The sequence below is a fragment of the Oncorhynchus keta genome, unplaced genomic scaffold, assembly GCF_023373465.1.
Source record: "Oncorhynchus keta strain PuntledgeMale-10-30-2019 unplaced genomic scaffold, Oket_V2 Un_scaffold_18122_pilon_pilon, whole genome shotgun sequence".
Taxonomy (NCBI): domain Eukaryota; kingdom Metazoa; phylum Chordata; class Actinopteri; order Salmoniformes; family Salmonidae; genus Oncorhynchus; species Oncorhynchus keta.
Window position 1 is genome coordinate 83,013 of NW_026290835.1, and position 22,579 is coordinate 105,591.

At 44.7% G+C, this 22,579-nt stretch overlaps 1 protein-coding gene across 4 annotated transcripts in view; it reads right to left on the reverse strand.

The window, feature by feature from the left end:
• The window catches only part of LOC118370015 (serine/threonine-protein kinase 11-interacting protein), a 48,065-nt gene that overhangs the window by 19,691 nt on the left and 5,795 nt on the right, over nucleotides 1–22,579 (reverse strand). For 3 of the 4 annotated variants that reach the window (XM_052514640.1, XM_052514638.1, XM_052514636.1), the window contains exons 14-22: nucleotides 22,071–22,541; nucleotides 21,658–21,881; nucleotides 21,322–21,432; nucleotides 20,023–20,239; nucleotides 12,928–13,100; nucleotides 9,252–9,567; nucleotides 7,838–7,947; nucleotides 7,068–7,165; nucleotides 6,046–6,224 (exon numbers count right to left, since the gene is read on the reverse strand). In XM_052514640.1, coding sequence (XP_052370600.1) covers nucleotides 6,046–6,224; nucleotides 7,068–7,165; nucleotides 7,838–7,947; nucleotides 9,252–9,567; nucleotides 12,928–13,100; nucleotides 20,023–20,239; nucleotides 21,322–21,432; nucleotides 21,658–21,881; nucleotides 22,071–22,541 — 1,899 coding nt within the window. The remainder of the gene's footprint in view (nucleotides 1–6,045; nucleotides 6,225–7,067; nucleotides 7,166–7,837; nucleotides 7,948–9,251; nucleotides 9,568–12,927; nucleotides 13,101–20,022; nucleotides 20,240–21,321; nucleotides 21,433–21,657; nucleotides 21,882–22,070; nucleotides 22,542–22,579) is intronic. The other variant, XM_052514639.1, reaches the window with a different exon arrangement.

Here is a 22,579-nt window from a genome sequence, read left to right on the forward strand (position 1 = left end):
ACAGATTACTGCACCTGTACATAGCCCACCTATAATTTAGCCCAAACAACTACCTCTTTCCCAACTGTATTTAATTAATTGATTTATTTTGCTCCTTTGCACCCCATTATTTTTTATTTCTATTTTGTACATTCTTCCATTGCAAAACTACCATTCCAGTGTTTTACTTGCTATATTGTATTTACTTTGCCACCATGGCCTTTTTTGCCTTTACCTCCCTTCTCACCTCATTTGCTCACATTGTATATAGACTTGTTTATACTGTATTATTGACTGTATGTTTGTTTTACTCCATGTGTAACTCTGTGTCGTTGTATCTGTCGAACTGCTTTGCTTTATCTTGGCCAGGTCGCAATTGTAAATGAGAACTTGTTCTCAACTTGCCTACCTGGTTACATAAAGGTGAAATAAAATACAATTAAAATAAATGCATCTGGCCCTTCTTTTGACACTGTGTTAACTGACCTCCAAATGAGCTTCGATGACATACAACACTCCTTCTGTGGCCTCCAACTGCTCTTAAATACTCGTAAAACGAAATGCATGCTCTTCAAACGATCGCTGCCCGCACCCGCCCGCCTGTCCGACTAGCATCACTACTCTGACTTGTGGACAATATGTGGACAACTACAAACAACTACAAATACCTAGGTGTTTGGTTAGACAGTGAACTCTCCTTCCAGACTCACATTAAGCATCTCCAATCCAAAGTTAAATCTAGAATTGGCTTCCTATTTCGCAACAACGCCTCCTTCACTCATGCTGCCAAACATACCCTCGTAAAACTGACTATCCTACCGATCATTGACTTCGGCGATGGCATTTACAAAATAGCCTCCAACACTCTACTCAGCAAACTGGATGTCGTCTATCACAGTGCCATCTGCTTTGTCACCAATGCCCCATATACTACCCTCCTCTGTGACCTCTATGCTCTCATTGGCTGGTCCTCGCTACATATTTGCCGCTAAACCCACTGGCTCCTGGTCATCTATAAGTCTTTACCTAGCAAAGCTCCGCCTTATCTCAGCTCACTGGTCACCATAGCAACACCCACCCGTAGCACGCGCTCCAGCAGGTATATTTCACTGTTCATCCCCAAAGCCAACACCCACTAAAGTTGGAGATTTATATCTCCGTCACTAATTTTCAGTGTCAGCTGTCAGAGCAGCTTACCGATCACTGCAGCTGTACACAGCCCATCTGTAAATAGCCCATCCAACCAACTACCTACCTCATCCCATATTTGTTTTTGTTTTTCTGCTCTTTTACACACCAGTTTTTCTACTTGCACATCTGCACATATCACTCCAGTGTAAATTGCTACATTGTAATTACTTCGCCATTATTGGCCTATTTATTGCCTTACTTCATTTGCACACACTGTATACAGATTTTTCTATTGTGTTATTGACTGTACGTTTGTTTATCCCATGTGTAACTCTGTGATGTTGTTTTGTCACACTGCTCTATCTTGGCCAGGTCGCGGTTGTAAATGAGAACTTGTTCTCAACTGGCCTATCTGGTTAAATAAAAGGTGAAATATAAAAAATGTTGAAAAAAATGAAAGAGAGATCAGAATTGGCTGCCTGTGTAAATGTAACAGGGTTATACTGTTACATAAATACAGCCAGAGAGTAAGAGAGTCACACCCAAGGAGATCAGATGAGGACTAGAGACAATTCGGGTTGCAAAGGGAGGGTATCTTACTGGAAACTTGGAAAGAATTTTGGTATCTTTCAAGGATTTTATGTACTCTATCACAATACATCTCGTGGTCCTTTTGGGTACTTCAGATGTGACAGGTGTCTAATCATCACTGGCCCTCTGTGTGGCCTTGTCACATGTAAAATATATGAACTCATTTAATAAGATGATTTTCACAAAAATAATTGAATGACAAAGCTGAAAACATTATCTTAAATATAACCATAAACTTAGTGAATACCATTGTTTAATATGAGGATTTCAGCATGAAATATATTTGATATATTATTTGACATTTTTTACACACTTATTTGACTATGTATTTGTTGCCAATATCTCAGCGTCAAACTGGTGGCAGCTGTGAAAAAAGTCAATAGTTGGAAGAGTTAACTGAAAATAATGGCATTGTTGATCAGATGCTTTTTTCATTAATTAGGCTATTTTCTCTTGAACCATATAGTCTATCTAATATAAACTGTTTTTTTTATATAAAAAATGAATACTATTAAAACATTATTTATTAAAAAAAATTTATTCTAGTATAAATTACCAAGGTTATGAAAGATTGCCATAGATTCTGTTAAATTACCAAAATTACTGAAGATTCCGGTAACTTTGGTAAGCTACCTGTAGCTTTGCAGCCCTAGGAACAATAGACAGAGCTAATGTTAGACTATTACAGTCTGTGGTGGGTTAATACTAGAAAGCTGATAGGTCTCTGATTTCAGATCTAGAATTACATCTCCATGGCAGCAGGTGAAAAACACAGGTTGGAAAAGGTACAGTAGTACAATGTGCTAGGTCACACTCACAGCGACAAAATACTTCCCTGAGGGGTGTTAACAATAGGGGAACACAGGGCCACAGGCAAATGCCAAGGTTAAATAGGTGGAATTTAAAGGGAAGTTGAGTTTAAAAGGGAGACACACTGAAAAGAGTGAAATAACAAATATGAAGAAAAACAGAGTAGGAACACCCTGCCCCTATCCATGTCCAAGTTCAACAACAACAGGGATGAGAAATAAATACATTGCGTGGCACCAGTGGCCTATTCTGGCACCCAATGCCTGTATAAGATCCAACCTCAATTCTTTTGCCATTGTTTCTTTCCGGAGGAAACTGATCTGCCACACTACCATTCCAGACCAGGACGAACATCTAAAGTGAAGCCTACGGGACGAAGCATGGTGCTGGATTAAAAAGGACAACCATTAAAGGGAAGGTATTGTTGTCTCTCTTTGAGCTCCCCTTTAACCGCTTATCTTCTGGTGGGTTCTAGTGAACCAATAGGAGACCACACACACACACACCTCTATTCAGGACATTATTCAAGGTGAAGCAATGCAGAGATTTAGCCTCAACTCAATAACACTAAATTCCTTTTGGAGCAGAGGACAAGGTGGAGCTTGCAGGACAGGGCAAGGTGGGACAGGACAGGACAAGGTGGGACAGAACAGGGCAAGTTAGGTCCTATTTTGTTTTATTGTCCCAGAGAATAATATCTTGTGAGCAATACCTACTTCTGCCATCTTTAAGCTGCACGTGCAGGAGTCAAAACATCGCCCTCTTAGTCTAAACATACCCTTGTGCATTCTCCTGACGGTGTACACTGAGTGTACAAAACATTAGGAACACCTGCTCTTTCCATGTCCTAGACTGACCAGGTGAATCCAGGCGAAAGCTATGATCCCTTACTGATGTCACTTGTTAAATTCACTTCAAATCAGTGTAGATGAAGGGGAGGAGACATGTTAAAGAAGGCTTGATACATGGATTGTGTCTGTGTGCCATTCAGAGGGTGAACGGGCAAGACAAAAGATTGAAGTGTCTTTGAACAGGGATGGTAGTAGGTGCCTGGAGGACCGGTTTGAGTGTGTCAATAACTGCAATGCTGCAGGGTTTTTCACGCTCAACGGACATCCAGCCAACTTGACACAACTCTGGGAGGCATTATCATCAACATTTATGATGAGTATTTCTGTGGAATAGATGTGGCTATGCAAAATCACTGGAAGATTAGTGATTCATTTTCTCTCTATTTGTGCCTTTTGTGACTCCTCTTTCTGGCTGGAAAAATTGCTGTGTTTTTCTGTGGCTTGGTGGTGACCAAACATAATCGTTTGTGGTGCTTTCGCTGTAAAGCCTATTTGAAAATCGGACACTGTGGTGGGATTAACAAGATGATTACCTTTAAAACAGTATAATATACATGTATGTTTGAGGAATTTTAATTATGAGATTTCTGTATATCACTCAAGATATCACTCAAGATGCTAATTGCTGTTGCTGATAAGAAAACAAATCATAAAATGTTGATTATGTTCCCTGGTATCCATAGATGAGGTCCGTTTGTAATTTGAGAGCACTACCCCTTAACTTGATAGTTAGTGAAGGAGACAGGAACAGTTTTCCGTTACCAGGAATGCAGTGTCTGGATCCAACCCACACAACCAAACCAAAACACTCCTTCCATGACCATTTACGAGCATCGCAAACCTCACCAAACTACTTACCAGACCGACCACATATTCTTACCCACTGTAGGTCTGTACGGGGCAATAAGGGCATTTCAATTAGCAAAGGTCGAGACATTGTTCAGACAAGTCTTTGATTGACTTGGTGACCTGTACTGACTCCTCCGGAATATCAAGTTAAGACTTCTTCCTAATTTCAATAAAACATTTTCAAACCCAGTGAGCAGTGGACAGATCTGTCCCTACTAGCTTCTTCTCCTTGGGGTAGTAAAACCACATGAGAGTTTCCTCATAGTTCCAGACCCTATCCTTCTCCATGTTTGTAGCCCTCACCAACGACCAAGCCAGGCATGACCACATCTGTTCTGGGAATGCCAGCCCCGTCTGAAAACTGCTTTTGTTATAGTAAAGGTATCCTTTGGTCCTTTCCCTGAGACAAATATTGTAACAGCTGTTATGGGGGCAATATCAGAGCTCTGGACCGAGTTTTCAGGCACATAATAAATAGTTCCAGTTTCCTCAAGGGGAGGAAGAGCGGGGCAGAATAGGAGTGAAGGCCAGAGAGGAAGGATTGTGCCAAAGCCTCATACCAATGAGTGGAGCACTGAAAAGGCACCTAGTTATTTATCTCCCACCCACTCTCTCCCTCTGCCAACTGGACAGGACCAGCCATGTCTGTCTGTAGCACATACCTCAGAACCAGGCCTACAACCAGGCTCAACTCTCCTGTTCCTCATCCTCCTTCCTCAGGAACACAACAGAGGATATTTTAAGACGTATAGGAGATGATCCAACTGGCAGGCTATAGCAGAGCCCTGTGACAGCCTCTCTCTATGGGGCCGTTCAGCTTTGCAATACAGAGTCCAAGCCCAGAATTGGACTGGCCTAGCCGGCTATGTGGTCCCAGTGACTGAAAAGCTGGACCCATCCTCAGTCATTGAGAGGAAGGAGAAAAATCATCTTTGACGAATCCAGACAAGGACATAACCTCCGAAACAATTTTTCCAACAGGCCTCACAGTACAAGAAAAGGACCACCTCTAGGCAACCTAGAGCATAGACTTGGAAGAGAAGAAGAGAACTCTAATGAAGTCTATTATGCTCTAGGATGTACAATGACTCTACACAACATAGACTCACTGACAATATGAACCCCTTTGAGGCCAGAAATGAATCTTCGATTCTGGACCCTCACTTTCAAAGGCAGAGGGAATTCCGAATAAGAATATGAGGACATCTGGACCATACCATCACTTTCAGCGGCAGAGGGAATTCCAAATAAAAATCTGACAACATCTGGACCGTACCAGATTAGCTAAAGAGCCGATCTGGAAAACGGTCAAATAATGACTGGATTATTGATACGACTGAATGAAAACATGGAGTCCCCATAGATAAGACAGGACAGACTCAGGTCCACAGAGCCTTAGCTGAAGACCGTTTGGCCATGGTGCTTCCCCTTGCTACCAAAGGGACTCCATTAAAAGAGTGCTCTAGTGAAGTAGTGAGGAGTAGTTGTGAGAGTCAGAGAGGGGAGTGTTGATCTAATAAAACTCAGCTTTCCTCTCTCTCTGCCTCTGGTCTTGCCTTGCTGACAGGCTAGGCAGGGTGTAGTCACTGTGAGCAGAGGAGCATGTGATCAACATACTGAGAGGGACGAGAGAGAGAGAGGATGAGAGCGGATGGAGAGAGCGAGAGAGGGAGAGAGAGCAAGAGAGGGACATATTGTCCTAAGAACGAGTACGCTCCACTCTAATATCCCCAGGAGGAAGGCCCTTAATTCATGAGATACAGATGCATGCAACACATGTGCAGTGTGTGTGTGTGTGTGTGTGTGTGTGTGTGGGGGGGGGGCTGTGTCTTGCCTGTGAAGAGACTGAAGAAGCGTTTGCAACGCACGCTGTCCCGTACTAGCAGGGTGTAGGCCACAGGCCCGTCCTCAAACTCCATGTGGATACTCTGGGAGCCCAGTCCCACCTCCAGGTAACTCAGTTCTGTGATTCCACGGCTGTCCCTCTTCTGCAGCCAATCACAAGGCTGCCCTCTGCAAGGAAAAGAAAAATGAAGATGGGAAAGTGTGAAAGTATTATTTTACCTGCATGTATCCCAGCCTGTTATCCCAGCCTATTACCTTTGTTTCCTTGAGTCTACTCACATTTAAGGTGTATATGTTTTTGTTTGAGCATTGTTTGTTTCTGCAATTTGTCAGACAGCCACAGACAACCAAGTCACGAAAGGTCATCATAAGAATATCACTGTTGCGCAACCAAACTTGGCCGTTACACAACTTCCAGGGCGTGCTCAGGATAGCGGGGGTGTGGCCTTCTGGGGTCAGAATCCCAGTAACTTTATAGGGACCGTCGCAGCATGAGACTCAGGCCTGTCCAACACCGTACTGCTCACACTCCTGGGAGGAAGTGGAGGCAAGCCAACATGCTTTTGATGAGAAAAAAAAAGCCATTGATACAGGGCTTACAAAGTCCTTCATATAGTGTTCGCACTATATCAGAGGGACCGTGGAGCCACTGATATAGGACATGGGAGCAGTGGCTGGGAAGATGTCTTTGTGGTGGCCCTACACCAAGGCTGTAATGGGTTTGAAGATGTGGCCCAGAAAGTCTGTTAGTATTGGGATGTGGTGGGTTACATAAAGCTGTGGTGATCCTATAGGGTTGGTCTGCTCCCTACCACACCTGTTGCTTCTGTCCCCATAAATGTCATATATAGCTTTATAGAATAAACTGTAGTCTACAGACCAAATGCCTCTACAGACAATACCTTTATGACAAGCACTGTGACCACAGAATGGGTACTTGAATGTTTATTTTCATTCCAGCCTTCTCTTGTGTGATGCTCTTCAGTGTGACAGGTCAGGTGGTTAACTTACTCCATGTCGGATGTCACTTCCAGGAAGTAGATGCGTTGATCAGACACCACCAGGAATGAGGGGAACTCCACCGGATCACCAAACTTCACGGTCGACACCTACAACAAAGATAAGATGTACACACGTTAAAGATTCCACAACACTTTACTGCTGCAAATAACTTTCCCTGAGGAAAATGATGACTGCATTCAGAGCTCTTCTTAAACAGACTGTATAAGAACAGATCAGTTCCTGTTTAAAAAACACCCAAAGTGTAAGGTCTAGCAACAAAGTCACATCAATCTTCATTGAATACTGTGTAGGCCCAAAAATAAAACAGTTGAGCTGTTGAAAGAGAGCCAGAAGGGAGAGAAGCACAAGTGACAAGATAAATAAACATCAGATGAATGAGCATGTTATGAGCTGGATCCTCTGTCTCCTGCTGGGGTTGCTTGTGTCCTCTTGGCTCCTTGTCCAGGTGTCCTGAGCAGTAAACCAATACCCCTCCGCTCCACAGGGCTCCCAGCATGCATTACACATGGAGGAGCTCATCCAAGGTCATGGTGTGGTGGGTGGGGGTGGCGATGAAGAGATAGGGGGGAGGGGGGGTGAACAGGACAGCCAGAGAACAGCTAGGGGCACAAAAGCAGCCAGGAGCAGATCACAAGAGCTGGAGTCGACCGGTTTTGGCTGGGTTAGCAGTTCATGGAACTTCTGAGCAGAACTGCTGTGACCGGAATCAGCCAGGTCACTGAACTGTTAACCGTTGTCAGAACATTGGTTCTGCTAACCTTGAGAAAGGAGTGGAGCTCCTCTTCCTCTTCAAACACCTCCACATCTAGGAAGAGCTTCAGCCGATGGTCCACCGCCTCATAGTCCTCTGAGAGAAGGTCCAACTGGCCTACAGACACAGGTCAGAATAGTGTTAGGGTAACATTTATAACCAACACACTGGGACAGCAGTTAGCTTATCATAACCAACACACAGGGACACCAGTTAGCTTATCAGAACCAACACACAGTGACAGCAGTTAGCTAAGCATAACCGACACAAAAGGTAAAGCAGTTAGCTTAGCATAGATAGTAACTAACTGCCAGGAAACTGGCCTATTGACTTTGTGGCCATCATTCACTAGGCCTCTCTGAATCTGGTCCAATGCTACATATATCACTGAGCGGAAGTGTCTATAGCTAAAACAAGAGTATTCAAATGTTGCATTTACACCTGAGTCTTTCCACTCAGTTCATCTCAACGCATCTAACATTTCCTTTTTGATGAGCGATATTCAGATCAATGTGTCCCAAATACATGGAAATCAGATCAGAGTTGTTTTTCATCGATATGTAGTAAACTGGTGTTAGACTAAAGGACTTGTTCAACAAAATAGATGCGTCTTCATCCTCTCAGAAGTTGTCTCAAATTAGCGTCAGCTCAGCGGCTGATGAAGTGCTTTGGGATGGGTCTCTGCAGTGGCGTGTGGTTTTTAAACAAGGATTCCATGTTGTCAGTCATTCAGCATCTGTCTGTTACAGTATACCAGAGGGAAATATAAAGGTCTATTATACTGTGTATATACAGCATTTATACCCCCTCTCCTCTCTCCATTCCATTGTCTTCTCTGTGGAGGCTAAAGCATTCCTTCCTCTCCCATCAGTTCTAATAGTAACGGTCTTACTAAACCATATGAGATCTTACTGTAAGACCCACAGACAGAGACCCAAGGGGCCAGCCTGGAAGACTGTCACCAATGTCAAATAACCTCCTATGGATTGTTGTGTTATACTCGTTCTTGCAAAATCTAAATATGCATTTCCTCCTTGTCTCCTATAACCTGTGTTTTGGACTATCATCTACCATGACCTGGATTTGAACCTTTATTTTAAACCTTTTCCAGAAATGTGAATTACACCAAAAATGAAAGCAATTGTCTGAGGATGGTGCTGGACCGACTAACATAAAGGGAAAAAAGGGGGCCATTTGATGAAAAATCTTTAAATAAAAGGATCAAATCCAGGTCATGTCATCACTTTTATTTAAGGATAATATCCATTTTATGATTACATCTGATGGCTGATAAAAACCAAAGGACCCAATCAAACAATGTTATTTTGTTCATGCCTTTCCCCATCACAATACACAGATGTTATATCTTAGCAATAACATTGGTTATTGCAGAAGTATTCAAAATTATATATTATGACCACCTGGACTGGCTTGTTCTGCATGCTGATCCTGGGGTCCAGGTGAGGTAGCACTAACAGTATAGCTGTAGCTCCCTGCTATACCTCCTTTACTCTGGCCCTCTGTACTGTAGAAGCTGGCAGGTTGGGACAGGCTCCGGTCACAGCTCTGGTCCTCCCAGGTCTCCCCCAAGGAGAAGGAGCTTCCCTTGGCTGAGAAGAAGGAGGTGGGGTCCTCCATGGAGATGCTGGTGCGGATAGTGTCCTGGGGTGAGGCCTTCATGGCAGGGCTGCCGAAGTGGCTGACCCTGGCAGAGGAAGGACCTTCCATGGTGGGGTCCTAAAAACAGAGGGAGGGGGAATATTGGAGATTTATTGACACTACGGCAGGGCCTGAAAGCTGACTGGGAATACTTGGTCCAGGGTAAGCAAACTGACTGGGAATACTTGGTCCAGGGTAATCAAACTGACTGGGAATACTTGGTCTAGGGTAATCAAACTGACTGGGAATACTTGGTCTAGGGTAATCAAACTGACTGGGAATACTTGGTCCAGGGTAATCAAACTGACTGGGAATACTTGGTCCAGGGTAATCAAACTGACTGGGAATACTTGGTCTAGGGTAATCAAACTGACTGGGAATACTTGGTCCAGGGTAATCAAACTGACTGGGAATACTTGGTCCAGGGTAATCAAACTGACTGGGAATACTTGGTCCAGGGTAATCAAACTGACTGGGAATACTTGGTCCAGGGTAATCAAACTGACTGGGAATACTTGGTCTAGGGTAATCAAACTGACTGGGAATACTTGGTCCAGGGTAATCAAACTGACTGGGAATACTTGGTCCAGGGTAATCAAACTGACTGGGAATACTTGGTCCAGGGTAATCAAACTGACTGGGAATACTTGGTCCAGGGTAATCAAACTGACTGGGAATACTTGGTCCAGGGTAATCAAACTGACTGGGAATACTTGGTCCAGGGTAATCAAACTGACTGGGAATACTTGGTCCAGGGTAATCAAACTGTCTGGGAATACTTGGTCTAGGGTAATCAAACTGACTGGGAATACTTGGTCCAGGGTAATCAAACTGACTGGGAATACTTGGTCCAGGGTAATCAAACTGACTGGGAATACTTGGTCCAGGGTAATCAAACTGACTGGGAATACTTGGTCTAGGGTAATCAAACTGGGGTACGCGCAATGCCGTCAGGGGTACGCCAAATAAAAATGTGATTCACATTTTTAAAAACATTTTCAAACAGTCCATTTAGATTTTTCAACAGGGCTATACATTTGGGTGAGTTCCCCCCCTCGCCCGAGTAGCCTCGTTTCACTGCCAAAAAATGTAACGATCTCATGTTCAGCGAGATAACAAATCGTCAAATACAGGTAGCCTAGTCAAATAATTAACATCCAATCACAGTTACTCTCTCACGGGAATTCCACTAACGGTCCGTATGTAGCCAAAACGTAGCTGCTGCTCATTCCGTTTGCTGGTGGTGGTTAAAAAAAGTAAGGCCCGCGTCCATAGAGACACATATCAGCTCCACTGGTAGTACGGCTACTACCACCAGTACTACACCTGCACCAGTCGACGACAAGTTGTTCTGCTTCCACGAGCACATCCAATGCTGGAATCAGTAATTCTACATTTGTTGTTAGCCCAGGTAGCATGGATACTGACAGTTGTGAATCTGATGCAGCCGAAGAGCTACTGACCCCTTACTCGGGAAAGCACCGAACAACAAACAGGGATGTTGGACCATCGAAGAGGCGCAAATATAATGAACTACATTGATTTGGGGTTCACTTGTATTGGGAGTAGTGCCTTTCCTCAGCCACAGTGTATTATATGTGCAAAAGTACTATCTCACAACTCGATGAAACCGTCAATCTCACGCAGACATTTAGAAACAGAACATGCCTATTTGAAAAATAAGCCACAGGAGTTTGAGCGAGAATTAAGACGTATGATTAGTAAAAGCAACAGATACCATTAATAAGAAGGGGCTAGAAGCGTCTTATATGCTGAGCTACCGAGTGACTAGGACAGGCAAGACCCATATTATTGTGGAGGACTTAATTCTTCCTGCTGCCGCGGATATTGCTGGGGGAAAAGTCCCAAAAAACTAGAGCCAATGTCTTCATCAAACAACACTGTTTCACGATACATCAGTGACATGGTAGGAGATGTTGTGAAACAATTACTGCTTCACAAACAAGCCAGTGAATTCTATGCATTACAGCTGGATGAGTCAACAGACGTGGCGGACCTGGCACAGCTTCTCCGACCTGTTACGTTTGTGGGGGGTCAATTAAGGAAGACATGCACGTGCAAGCAGTTGCTTCCGATGCTACTTGGGTACACTGCAGCTTCCGATGCTACTTGGGTACACTGCAGCTTCCGATGCTACTTGGGTACACTGCAGCATCCACCGAGAGGCTCTTGCTGCCAAGGGAATATTTTCTGCATTATGCAATGATATGGGCAGTGACCTTGTACCGCTTTTACAACATACTGGTGTGCTGGTTATCATGGGGCAAAGTATTGACACGTTTAAAAAAAAATAATAATAATTGAGAGACCAGCTTAAAGTTCTTTACTGACCATAATTTTCACTTGTCTGACCACTTGCATGATGAGGAGTTTCTCACACGACTGGCCTATCTGGGTGATGTTTTTTCTCGCATGAATGATCTGAATCTGGGATTACAGGGACTCTCCACAACTATATTCAATGACATAATTGTGGCTATGATTAAGAAGTTGGAGCTCTTCTCTGTCTGCATTAACAAGGACAACACACAGGTCTTTCCACCATTGTATGATTTTTTACGTGCAAATGAACTCAAGCTTACGGACAATGTCAAATGTGATATTGTGAAGCACCTAAGCAAGTTGGGTGCGCAATTATGCAGGTACTTTCCTGAAACAGATGACACAAACAACTGGATTCATTATCCTTTTCATGCCCTGCCTCCAGTCCACTTACCGATATCTGAACAAGAGAGCCTCGTCAAAATTGCAACAAGCGGTTCTGTGAAAATGTAATTTAGCCAGATTTCTGGATTGGGCTGCGCTCAGAGTATCCTGCCTTGGCAAATCGCACTGTTAAGACACCGATGCCCTTTGCAACGAAGTACCTATGCGAGAGTGGATTCTCAGCCCCCACAAACATGAAAACTACACAGGCATAGACTGTGTGTGGAAAATGATTTAAGACAAGACTCTCTTCAATACAACCCAAAATAGCAGAGTTGTGTGCATCCTGTCAAGCACACCCTTCTCATTAACCTGTGGTGAGTTCTTCACAATTTTCAATAAACAAATAAGGTTATGTAAGATGGCTAAATAAAGAGCAAAATTACTTTTTATTATCATCATCATCATCCTGGTCCTATAAGAGCTCTTTTCACTTCCCACGAGCCGGGTTGTAACAAAAACTCACTCATTCTTATGTTTTCTAAATGTATCGTATAGCGTGTGTGTTGCAGGCTTACAATGATTGCAAAAAAAAAAAATATTTGAGAGTGCACTGACCCTGGTGCTAGAGGGGGTACGCAGCTGGAGGTTGAATGTTTGAAGTAGTACGGGACTATAAAACGTTTGGGAACCACTACCCTAGACTTTAAAAACATGTTCATCATACAACAACATATTTAAATAAATCATAAAGACTATAAAATCTCAAACCTTGTTACCAGGGTGATTGGGTAGAGGTGTATCTCTGTGGTTGAAGGTAAAGTGTCGGTCAGTCCCGTCTTGGCATGGGGAACCATGGACGGGCGTACTGGTGGAGGGAGCTGACTGGCCAGCCAGCTGGACCACATGATCACTACCACACTCAGGACAGATGACGGTACTTCCTGAAGACGTTGTGTAAATTGACAATGAACAGAAAATAAATACATGGTTTCAAGTGTGAATTCGTACGTATTGGTAAATTAGTGTATGCTGTAATGGTTTCATTTCTGTACACAAAAAGACTTGTTATAAAAAGGCAAAATTCTGTCCATAATCTGCTCTTTAAAAACAGAGATAATGACTAGATACTTCAGCATTCCCTTGGTGTAGATGTCGTACTCAGCATATAAAAGGAATATGACTAACTACATTCCAACTACAAGTTACAACTGTCAAAAACTGTAGAAATCTCCCTGAGCTCTGGGCATGTCAGAGCATGTAGTCATTTCAGGTCTGGGTTGTTGAGGACCAGGAGAGGAGAGCTAAGCTGATACCAAGTGCTTCAAGCGATCTGTCTCCGCTAATTAAAGCGGTTAGTTAGTCGTCTGTGGGATCAGCAGTCAAGCGTTAAATGACAAACAGGAATGAAAAGCTACATTTGGCGTGTGAGTGATTTGTTCTGGTAAATTAGTACTTTAGAAAGAGAGTTGATTAAAATAGTTGATAGATAGAAGAACCTCACAATCACTTTCAACAAAGTTTTGACAGCCAATTTATAAGGAAAAAATGTGGTCGCTTGGACCATAGCCGTTATGTCTGTTGCCATAGTAACTTCAAGAGGCTTTAGAACGACTTGTAATCGGACCTCCGCCCACATCTGTGTGACGTCTGTCAGGGCAGGAAGATAAGGTGATCCTGCACGCTGCCAGTAGAGCCCTGTCCTTAAGATCAGACCTGGAGATCTCTATCAGAGAGATGGAGATGACTGAACATGAGCAAAATAAAAGGACACGCCAACATAAAGTGTCTGAATATGGCGTTGGGCCACCATGATGTGCAAAAAGAGCTTCAATGCGCCTGGGCATAGATTCTACAAGTGTCTATTAGAGGGATAATCTATTAGTGGGATGCGACACCATTCATCCATGAGACATTCCATCATTTAGTGTTGTTGATGGTGGTAGAAAAACACTGTCTCAGACGCCGGTCCAGAATCTCCGATAAGTGTAGGGATGGGCGATATGGCCTACGAATCACCTCAATATTTTCAAACTCATGGGCTGATTTAACGATATACAGCTTGACTTTTTAATCGATATTCTCTAATTAAGATTTTTTTTGTTGTACAATTAAAAAGGTCAAATACACTGAATTTCAAACAGTCAGTAATAATCAAATGAATTCAGGTGAAATTATACCTAGGCTAAATATAAGCCTTCCACAACCAAGACCCACATCATGTCCTATTTGTTAAAATGTTTACCAGAACTAAGCATAACGCACATTCACTAATAATGACTAACTTCTTGTGGCAGGCATTACAGAAAATGAACACAGGTCTAATACAGTGCCTAAAAAACAGAAATACCTTGTTAACATAAATTAGCTCAGATGCATCTTGTTTCTTTCCATTGATCATCATTGAGATGTTTCTACAACTTGGAGTCCACCTGTGGTAAATTCAATTGATATAAGGTCCCACAGTTGACAGTGCATGTCAGAGAAAAAACCAAGCCATGAGGTCGAAGGAATTGTCCGTAGAGCTCCGAGACAGGATTGTGTTAAGGCACAGATCTGGGCAAGGGTACCAAAACATTTCTGTAGCATTGAAGGTCCCCAAGAACACAGTGGCCTCCATTATTCTTAAATGAAAGAAGTTTGGAACCACCAAGACTCTTCCTAGAGCTGGCCACCCGGCCAAACTGAGCAATCAGGGGAGAAGAGCCTTGGTCAGGGAGGTGACCAAGAACCCGATTGTTACAGTTCCAGTGTGTGGACAACCATCTCTGCAGCACTCCACCAATCAGGCCTTAATGGTAGAGTGGCCAGACAGGAGCCACTCCTTAGTAAAAGGCAGCCCGCTTGGAGCTGACCAAAAGGCACCTAAAGGACTCTCAGACCATGAGAACAATATTCTCTGGTCTGATGAAACCAAGAGTGAACTCTTTGGCCGGGAATGCCAAGCGTCACATCTGGAGGAAACCTGGCACCATCCCTATGGTGAAGCATGGTGGTGGGCAGCATCATGCTGTGGGAATGTTTTTCAGCAGCAGGGACTGGGAAACTAGTCAGGATTGAGGAAAAGATGAACGGAGCAAAAGTACAGAGATATCCTTGAAGAAAACCTGCTCCAGAGCATTCACGACCTCAGACTGGGGCGAAGTTTCAACTTCCAACAGGACAATGACCCTAAGCACACAGCCAAGGCAACACAAGAGTGGCTTCGGGACAAGTCTCTGAATGGTGTGGCATGCTTCTAGCGTCATATCTAAGAAGACGCGATGCTGTAATCTCTGCCAAAGGTGCTTCAACAAAGTACTGAGTAAAGGGCCTGAAGACTTACAGTACCAGTCAAAAGTTTGGACACACCTACTCATTCAAGGATTTTTCTCCGATCCAACAGGTCCCAGACGTGCTCAATAGGATTGAGATCCGGGCTCTTCGCTGGCCATGGCAGAACACTGACATTCCTGTCTTGCAGGAGATCAGCCATACTGCTCATTCTGTGCGTGGTGGCATTATCATGCTGGAGGGTCATGTCAGGATGAGCCTGCAAGAAGGGTACCACATGATGGAGGAGGATGTCTTCCCTGTAATGCACAGAGTTGAGATGCGCAGACTAGCTGGCTGGTGTGTTTACGGACATATTCAATCAATCCCGATCCCAGTCTGCTGTTCCCACATGCTTCAAGAGGGCCACCATTGTTCCTGTTCCCAAGAAAGCTAAGGTAACTGAGCTAAATGACTACCGCCCCGTAGCACTCACTTCCGTCATCATGAAATGCTTTGAGAGACTAGTCAAGGACCATATCACCTCCACCCTACATGACACCCTAGACCCACTCCAATTTGCTTACCGGCCAAATAGGTCCACAGATGATGCAATCTCAACCACACTGCACACTGCCCTAACCCATCTGGACAAGAGGAATACCTATGTGAGAATGCTGTTCATCGACTACAGCTCGGCATTTAACACCATAGTACCCTCCAAACTCGTCATCAAGCTCGAGACCCTGGGTCTCGACACCGCTCTGTGCAACTGGGTACTGGACTTCCTGACGGGCCGCCCCCAGGTGGTGAGGGTAGGTAACAACATCTCCACCCCGCTGATCCTCAACACTGGGGCCCCACAAGGGTGCGTTCTGAGCCCTCTCCTGTACTCCCTGCTCACCCACGACTGCGTGGCCACGCACGCCTCCAACTCAATCATCAAGTTTGCGGACACAAGTGGTAGGCTTGATTACCAACAACGACGAGACGGCCTACAGGGAGGAGGTGAGGGCCCTCGGAGTGTGGTGTCAGGAAAATAACCTCACACTCAACGTCAACAAAACTAAGGAGATGATTGTGGACTTCAGGAAACAGCAGAGGGAACACCCCCCTATCCACATCGATGGAACAGTAGTGGAGAGGGTAGCAACTTTTAAGTTCCTCGGCGTACACATCACAGAAACTGAATTGGTCCACCCACACAGACAGCATCGTGAAGAAGGCACAGCAGCGCCTCTTCAACCTCAGGAGGCTGAAGAAATTCGGCTTGTCACCAAAAGCACTCACAAACTTCTACAGATGCACAATCGAGAGCATCCTGACGGGCTGTATCATCGCCTGGTACGGCAACTGCTCCGCCCACAACCGTAAGGCTCTCCAGAGGGTAGTGAGGTCTGCACAACGCATCACCGGGGGCAAACTACCTTCCCTCCAGGACACCTACACCACCCGATGTTACAGGAAGGCCATAAAGATCATCAAGGACATCAACCACCCGAGCCACTGCCTGTTCACCCCGCTATCATCCAGAAGGCGAGGTCAGTACAGGTGCATCAAAGCTGGGACCGAGAGACTGAAAACCAGCTTCTATCTCAAGGCCATCAGACTGTTAAACAGCCACCACTAACATTGAGTGGCTGCTGCCAACACACTGACTCAACTCCAGGCACTTTAATAATGGGAATTGATGTAAAAAATATATCACTAGCCACTTTAAACAATGCTACTTAATATAATGTTTACATACCCTACATTATTTATCTCATATGTATACGTATATACTGTACTCTATATCATCTACTGCATCTTTATGTAATACATGTATCACTAGCCACTTTAAACTATGACTCTTTGTTTACATACTCATATGTATATACTGTACTCGATACCATCTACTGCATCTTGCCTATGCCGCTCTGTACCATCACTCATTCATATATCTTTATGTACATATTCTTTATCCCTTTACACTTGTGTGTATAAGGTAGTAGTTTTGGAATTGTTAGTTAGATGACTCGTTGGTTATTACTGCATTGTCGGAACTAGAAGCACAAGCATTTCGCTACACTCACATTAACATCTGCTAACCATGTGTATGTGACAAATACAATTTGATTTGATTGCTTGCGATGACAACAAGCGCAGTCCGATGATGCTGTGACACACCGCCCCAGACCATGACGGACCCTCCACCTCCAAAACGATCCCGCTGCAGAGTACAGGCCTCGGTGTAATGCTCGTTCCTTCGACGATACACGTGAATCTGACCATCAGCCCTGGTGAGACAAAAACCATGACTCGTCAGTGAAGAGCACCTTTTTCCAGTCCTGTCTGGTCCAACGACGGTGGGTTTGTGCACATAGGCGACGTAGTTGCTGGTGATGTCTGGTGATGACCTGCCTTTACAACAGGCCTTCAAGCCCTCAGTCCAGCCTCTCTTAACCTATTGCGGACAGTCTGAGCACTGATGGAGGGATTGTGCGTTCCTGGTGTAACTCGGCAGTTGTTGTTGCCATCCTGTACCTGTCCCGTAGGTGTGATATTCGGATGTACCGATCCTGTGCAGGTGTTGTTACACGTGGTCTGCCACTGCGAGGACGATCAGCTGTCCGTCCTGTCTCCCTGTAGCGCCGTCTTAGGCGTCTCACAGTACAGACATTGCAATTTATTGCCCGGGCCACATCTGCAGTTCTCATGCCTCCTTGCAGCATGCCTAAGGCACGTTCACGCAGATGAGCAGGGACCCTGGGCATCTTTCTTTTGGTGTTTTTCAGAGTCAGTAGAAAGGCTTCTTTAGTGTCCTAAGTTTTCATAACTGTGACCTTAATTGCCTACCGTCTGTAAGGTGTTAGTGTCTTAACGACCGTTCCACAGGTGCATGTTCATTAATTGTTTATGGTTCATTGAACCATAAGCATGAAAAACAGTGTTTAAACCCTTTACAATGAAGATCTGTGAAGCTATTTCGTTTTTTTTGCAAATTATCTTTGAAAGACAGGGTCCTGAAAAAGGTATGGTTCTTTTTTTGCTGAGTTTATTTGCTAGCCAACAAGGTAGAACAGTTGAATTGTTATAAAAACACCCTTCTGTCCATCTCCAACTGTTTGAACAGCATGCTAGCCTGTCCACTTTGTTCAGATGTTGAAATCAAGTGGCCCATCTTATTTCTCAGAATAAGAACGAGTTGCCAATTGCTTAAATAATTGTGCTTTATGCTTATTGCTCATTTATAAAAGACTAGACAGCATGTATAAAACAGACTAGACAGCATGTATAAAACAGACTAGACAGCATGTATAAAACAGACTAGACAGCATGTATAACGATCTTTGAATAAAATGCTGCTAGCGGAACATGGTACCAAACTGACCATGTTCCAGAATCAATGTTCATCGATACTCTTGTTTTAATAGTGTCTGCTCTGCACACAATTTGAGGAGTTGAGACAGGTTAACTTCTCTGTTACAGTAAAATAATGTCTCAATGTGTTTTCGGTTTCCACATAACACATTATGTTAGACTAAGCCTCAAACGCAAATAGCGAGTTGTAACTGCTTATCAGAGGAGGAAGTGATCTCATCTTTGTTGTTGGGGGAGGGGAGAGGGGCTTGGTGTGTGTAAACAGAGGTTTCACTCTCGCTAAAATTGTGTTTCCATGGCCTTATTTTGGACTGAAGCTTGTCGCCTGCCTCCCCAAATTTTGGATAAGGACTCTGAATTGTTAGGGTGGAGACATAAGCATCTTGTCATGATATATAGATCTCTGGTGTAAATAGGAAGGTGAACACAGCACAGAGGAGCGAAGGAGACAAGACCAAAAATACACGAGAACAAGCAGACATAAACCGCTCATAAAAACTCAAATAAAAACTTGATTCTTGCAATACAGGCATTTGGAATATCCTGTGAAAACATACATTTGAATTAATCAAATTCATTCAATATAAATCGTCCTGCCCTACGTACGTTTTCAATTGGGTTGAGATTTGGTGACAGACACACACCCACCCTTTAAACCCCCTGTGCTCCTTTGAGACACCGCTTTCAAAGTCACTCGGATATCTTCTTCTAGCCATGGTAACCAAAATAATGGGCATGTGATGGTCTGTGTGTGGTGTGTGCATGTGATGGTCTGTGTGTGGTGTGAGTGTGATGGTCTGTGTGTGGGGTGGTCTGTGTGTGGATGGTCTGTGTGTGGGGTGAGTGTGATGGTGTGTGGATGGTCTGTGTGTGTTGGTCTGTGTGTGTGTATATGTGCTGGTCTGTGTGTGTGTGTTTTGCACAGAGGGAGAGAGAAGAAAAAAAATGGAATACTAACCCATTGGGGCAGCAGGTAGCCTAGCGTTGGGCTAGTAACCGAAAGGTTGCAAGTTCGAATCCCAGAGCAGACAAGGTACAAATCTGTCGTTCTGCCCCTGAACAAGGCAGTTAACCCACTGTTCCTAGGCCATCATTGAACATAATAATTTGTTCTTAACTGACTTGCCTAGTTAAATAAAGGTAAAATAAAATAAATAACTGACATCGGTTTGGATATTGTAATATTTAAATAACTGTGCCGGTCCCTAGCATGCGTGCATGTGTGTTACTGTACGAGTGTGCCTCTCTCACCCAATCCATCTTCTCTGCACTTGTTCTTCTTCTTCTCCTCCTGCTCTTCCAGTCCTGTCCATCCTCTCAATCTCCCTCTGTCCTCCTGCTCCTTCCCTCCCCGCTGTGTGAACTCTGACCCACAGCGGAGACACTGCAGGCAGACACAGCTGGGACGACCCTCCATGACCCGCCGCTCATTCTCCTCCACCACCCGCGACAGGACCTCTGTCAGTGCCTAGCAACAACACCCGCCGTATTTACAATCATGTATTCTCCAAGACATTCTTTGAAACTTTAATAACGGTCCTTGTATTTTCCGAATGAACAGTTGTATGATGACAGGCTACTTCAAATTTGTATTGTACCCACATGCAAGTCCAAACAAGAAAACAGAACATTCAGAAAACAGAACATTCCAATGGCTGCTTACATAAAAAAACACACAAACAACAAGAAAGATCTCATTGGGCATAATGAGCAAGGCTTGACCTGTAGGACTGATGGCAACGTCCATGGAATACTGACCACAGCCTTGTGGACGTTTTACAACTGTTTGGACAAATTACTACACCCCTGATCTTTCTCTTCGGTAATGATGTGTGTGATCAGTCTCCGGTCTGCAACCAGTAGAACATCCTAACCCATTCATTGACCCATTCATTGATGCAAGTTGCAAGCCAAGTAATTGCGAGACACAGTATCTCGCAATAGAATGCTGTTTTTGATTGCAGATAGGCCTAGCGCACGGTTCTGACTCAGTCTGCCTGGTGGCCGACCTACAAATACTGTGCCCCTCTCCTCTCTCTCCGTCTGTCCCTCGCTATGAAAGATGTGAGTGTTTGTGTTCTCAGAAGTACGCCAACTTATCAGTCTCTCCTGTTCCAAGAATACTGAATCTTAGGAGACAATCTTCAAACTCAGAAATGGGAGTCAACACCGGGAGTCGACGTGCAAGGAGTCGAGGTATCAATTTTATTGGAGTCGACACTCTCCAACACTGCGTCATCATCGTTAACATTTCGCAAAATGGCAGAGAAAGACAAGCGACAGCAGCGTAGTCCTGTATGGCAATACTTTCAGAAGTTAAATGAGAAGGAAATGCAGACTTTGAGAGGTGGAGTTGAGGTGCAGTAATGATAGTACAGGTGCAATGCTTAACCATCTGAAAGGGACGTACCGGGAGACCCAAAGCGTTGCTAGCAGCAGAGTAGCTGCATTGTGAATTCATGATGGAGTTTAAAATGGAAAACTGACTTTAAAAAATGTCTGTTTAACCGGTAAGAACATTTTCCATTTGTCACATCCCTATTGTGTTACCTGCAGTGCCTCCTGGGGGTCATCATCCAGCATAACATAGCGTCTCCTCCTCCTCTCTCTGCTGATGTAACGGAAGTGAAGCTCTACAGCAGGAAGAGTTCGCTCCACCTCCTAGAGAGAGAACTATCTTTAGAACAAATACAAAACATATACTTCTTTCATCATTTCAGGCAACAACAAAAATAAAATAAATAAATCACCCCCCTTCCTCTCGGCATAATTCCCCTCCCCAACCATGCCTCCCTCCACCACCATCCCTACTCACCTTTCCTCTCCTTCCATCCATCCCTCCCTCTCTTTCCTCCCTCCCTCCCCATCATCCCTCCCGCTCCTCACCCTCTCAGTCCAGGTGACCTGGGACATGGTGAACCTCCCCAGACTGTCCAACTCTAGCCGGGCCTGCAACTGACCCCTGCTCATGTCCACCTCCAGGACGTGTCTTGGCTTGACCCTGAGGAACACAGGACACTGGGCCCTGTTCTTCGTCCTCAGTCCATCCTCCTCCTCCTCCTCTTCAGATGATGATAGTACTCCCACAAGCAGGGGGTGACACAGGTCAACTAGAGAGAGACGAAAGAGAGGTCAAAGGTTGGCTCAGCGTTGCCCAATCAGTTTCTTTGGAACCCCCCAGTCTTTGCACATTTTGGTTGTATTCCCGCTCTAGCACAGCTGGTTGGACTAGTTGAGGCTGGATGATAAGTTGTCTACTTCAATCAGGTGTGCTACTGCTAGTTCTGAAGTGCTCCTACCTCCCAAGTCCTCCTCCTCTTCTTCTCTGGTGTCCATGGATGTCACCGGTGGCTCCTCTAACCCCTGAACCAGTCCCTCTGCCATAGTAGTCTCCAGGGTGGACTCTGTGTGCCCGAGGCTGTGGTCAGGCCACTGGAGGGTGGACTCTGTCTCCAGATCTGCATCCCAGTCTGAGGCCTCCTCCTTGGGCTCAGACGAGAGCAGCGGTGGGGGTAGAACCTCCGGGACTTCCAGCTCTGGAGAAGGGGGCTTAAAGGTGGCGGGGCTTGCCTGGATGGGGCTGTTGTTGGTTGGGGAGGGGGTGGCACAGAGACTGTTGTTGAGGTGTGGAGGAGCTGGCCTGTCCGCATTGTCTAGGGTGGTGATTGGCGCCCCCTCTAGGTGATGCTGGTAGCACAGCCAATCCTCACCCAGTTGGTCCCTGAAACTGTCCATGCGTTCAATCTCCTTCTGGTGAGGGAGAACGATGTCTGAGGGGAGAGAGAGGAGGTCACACACACACACACAC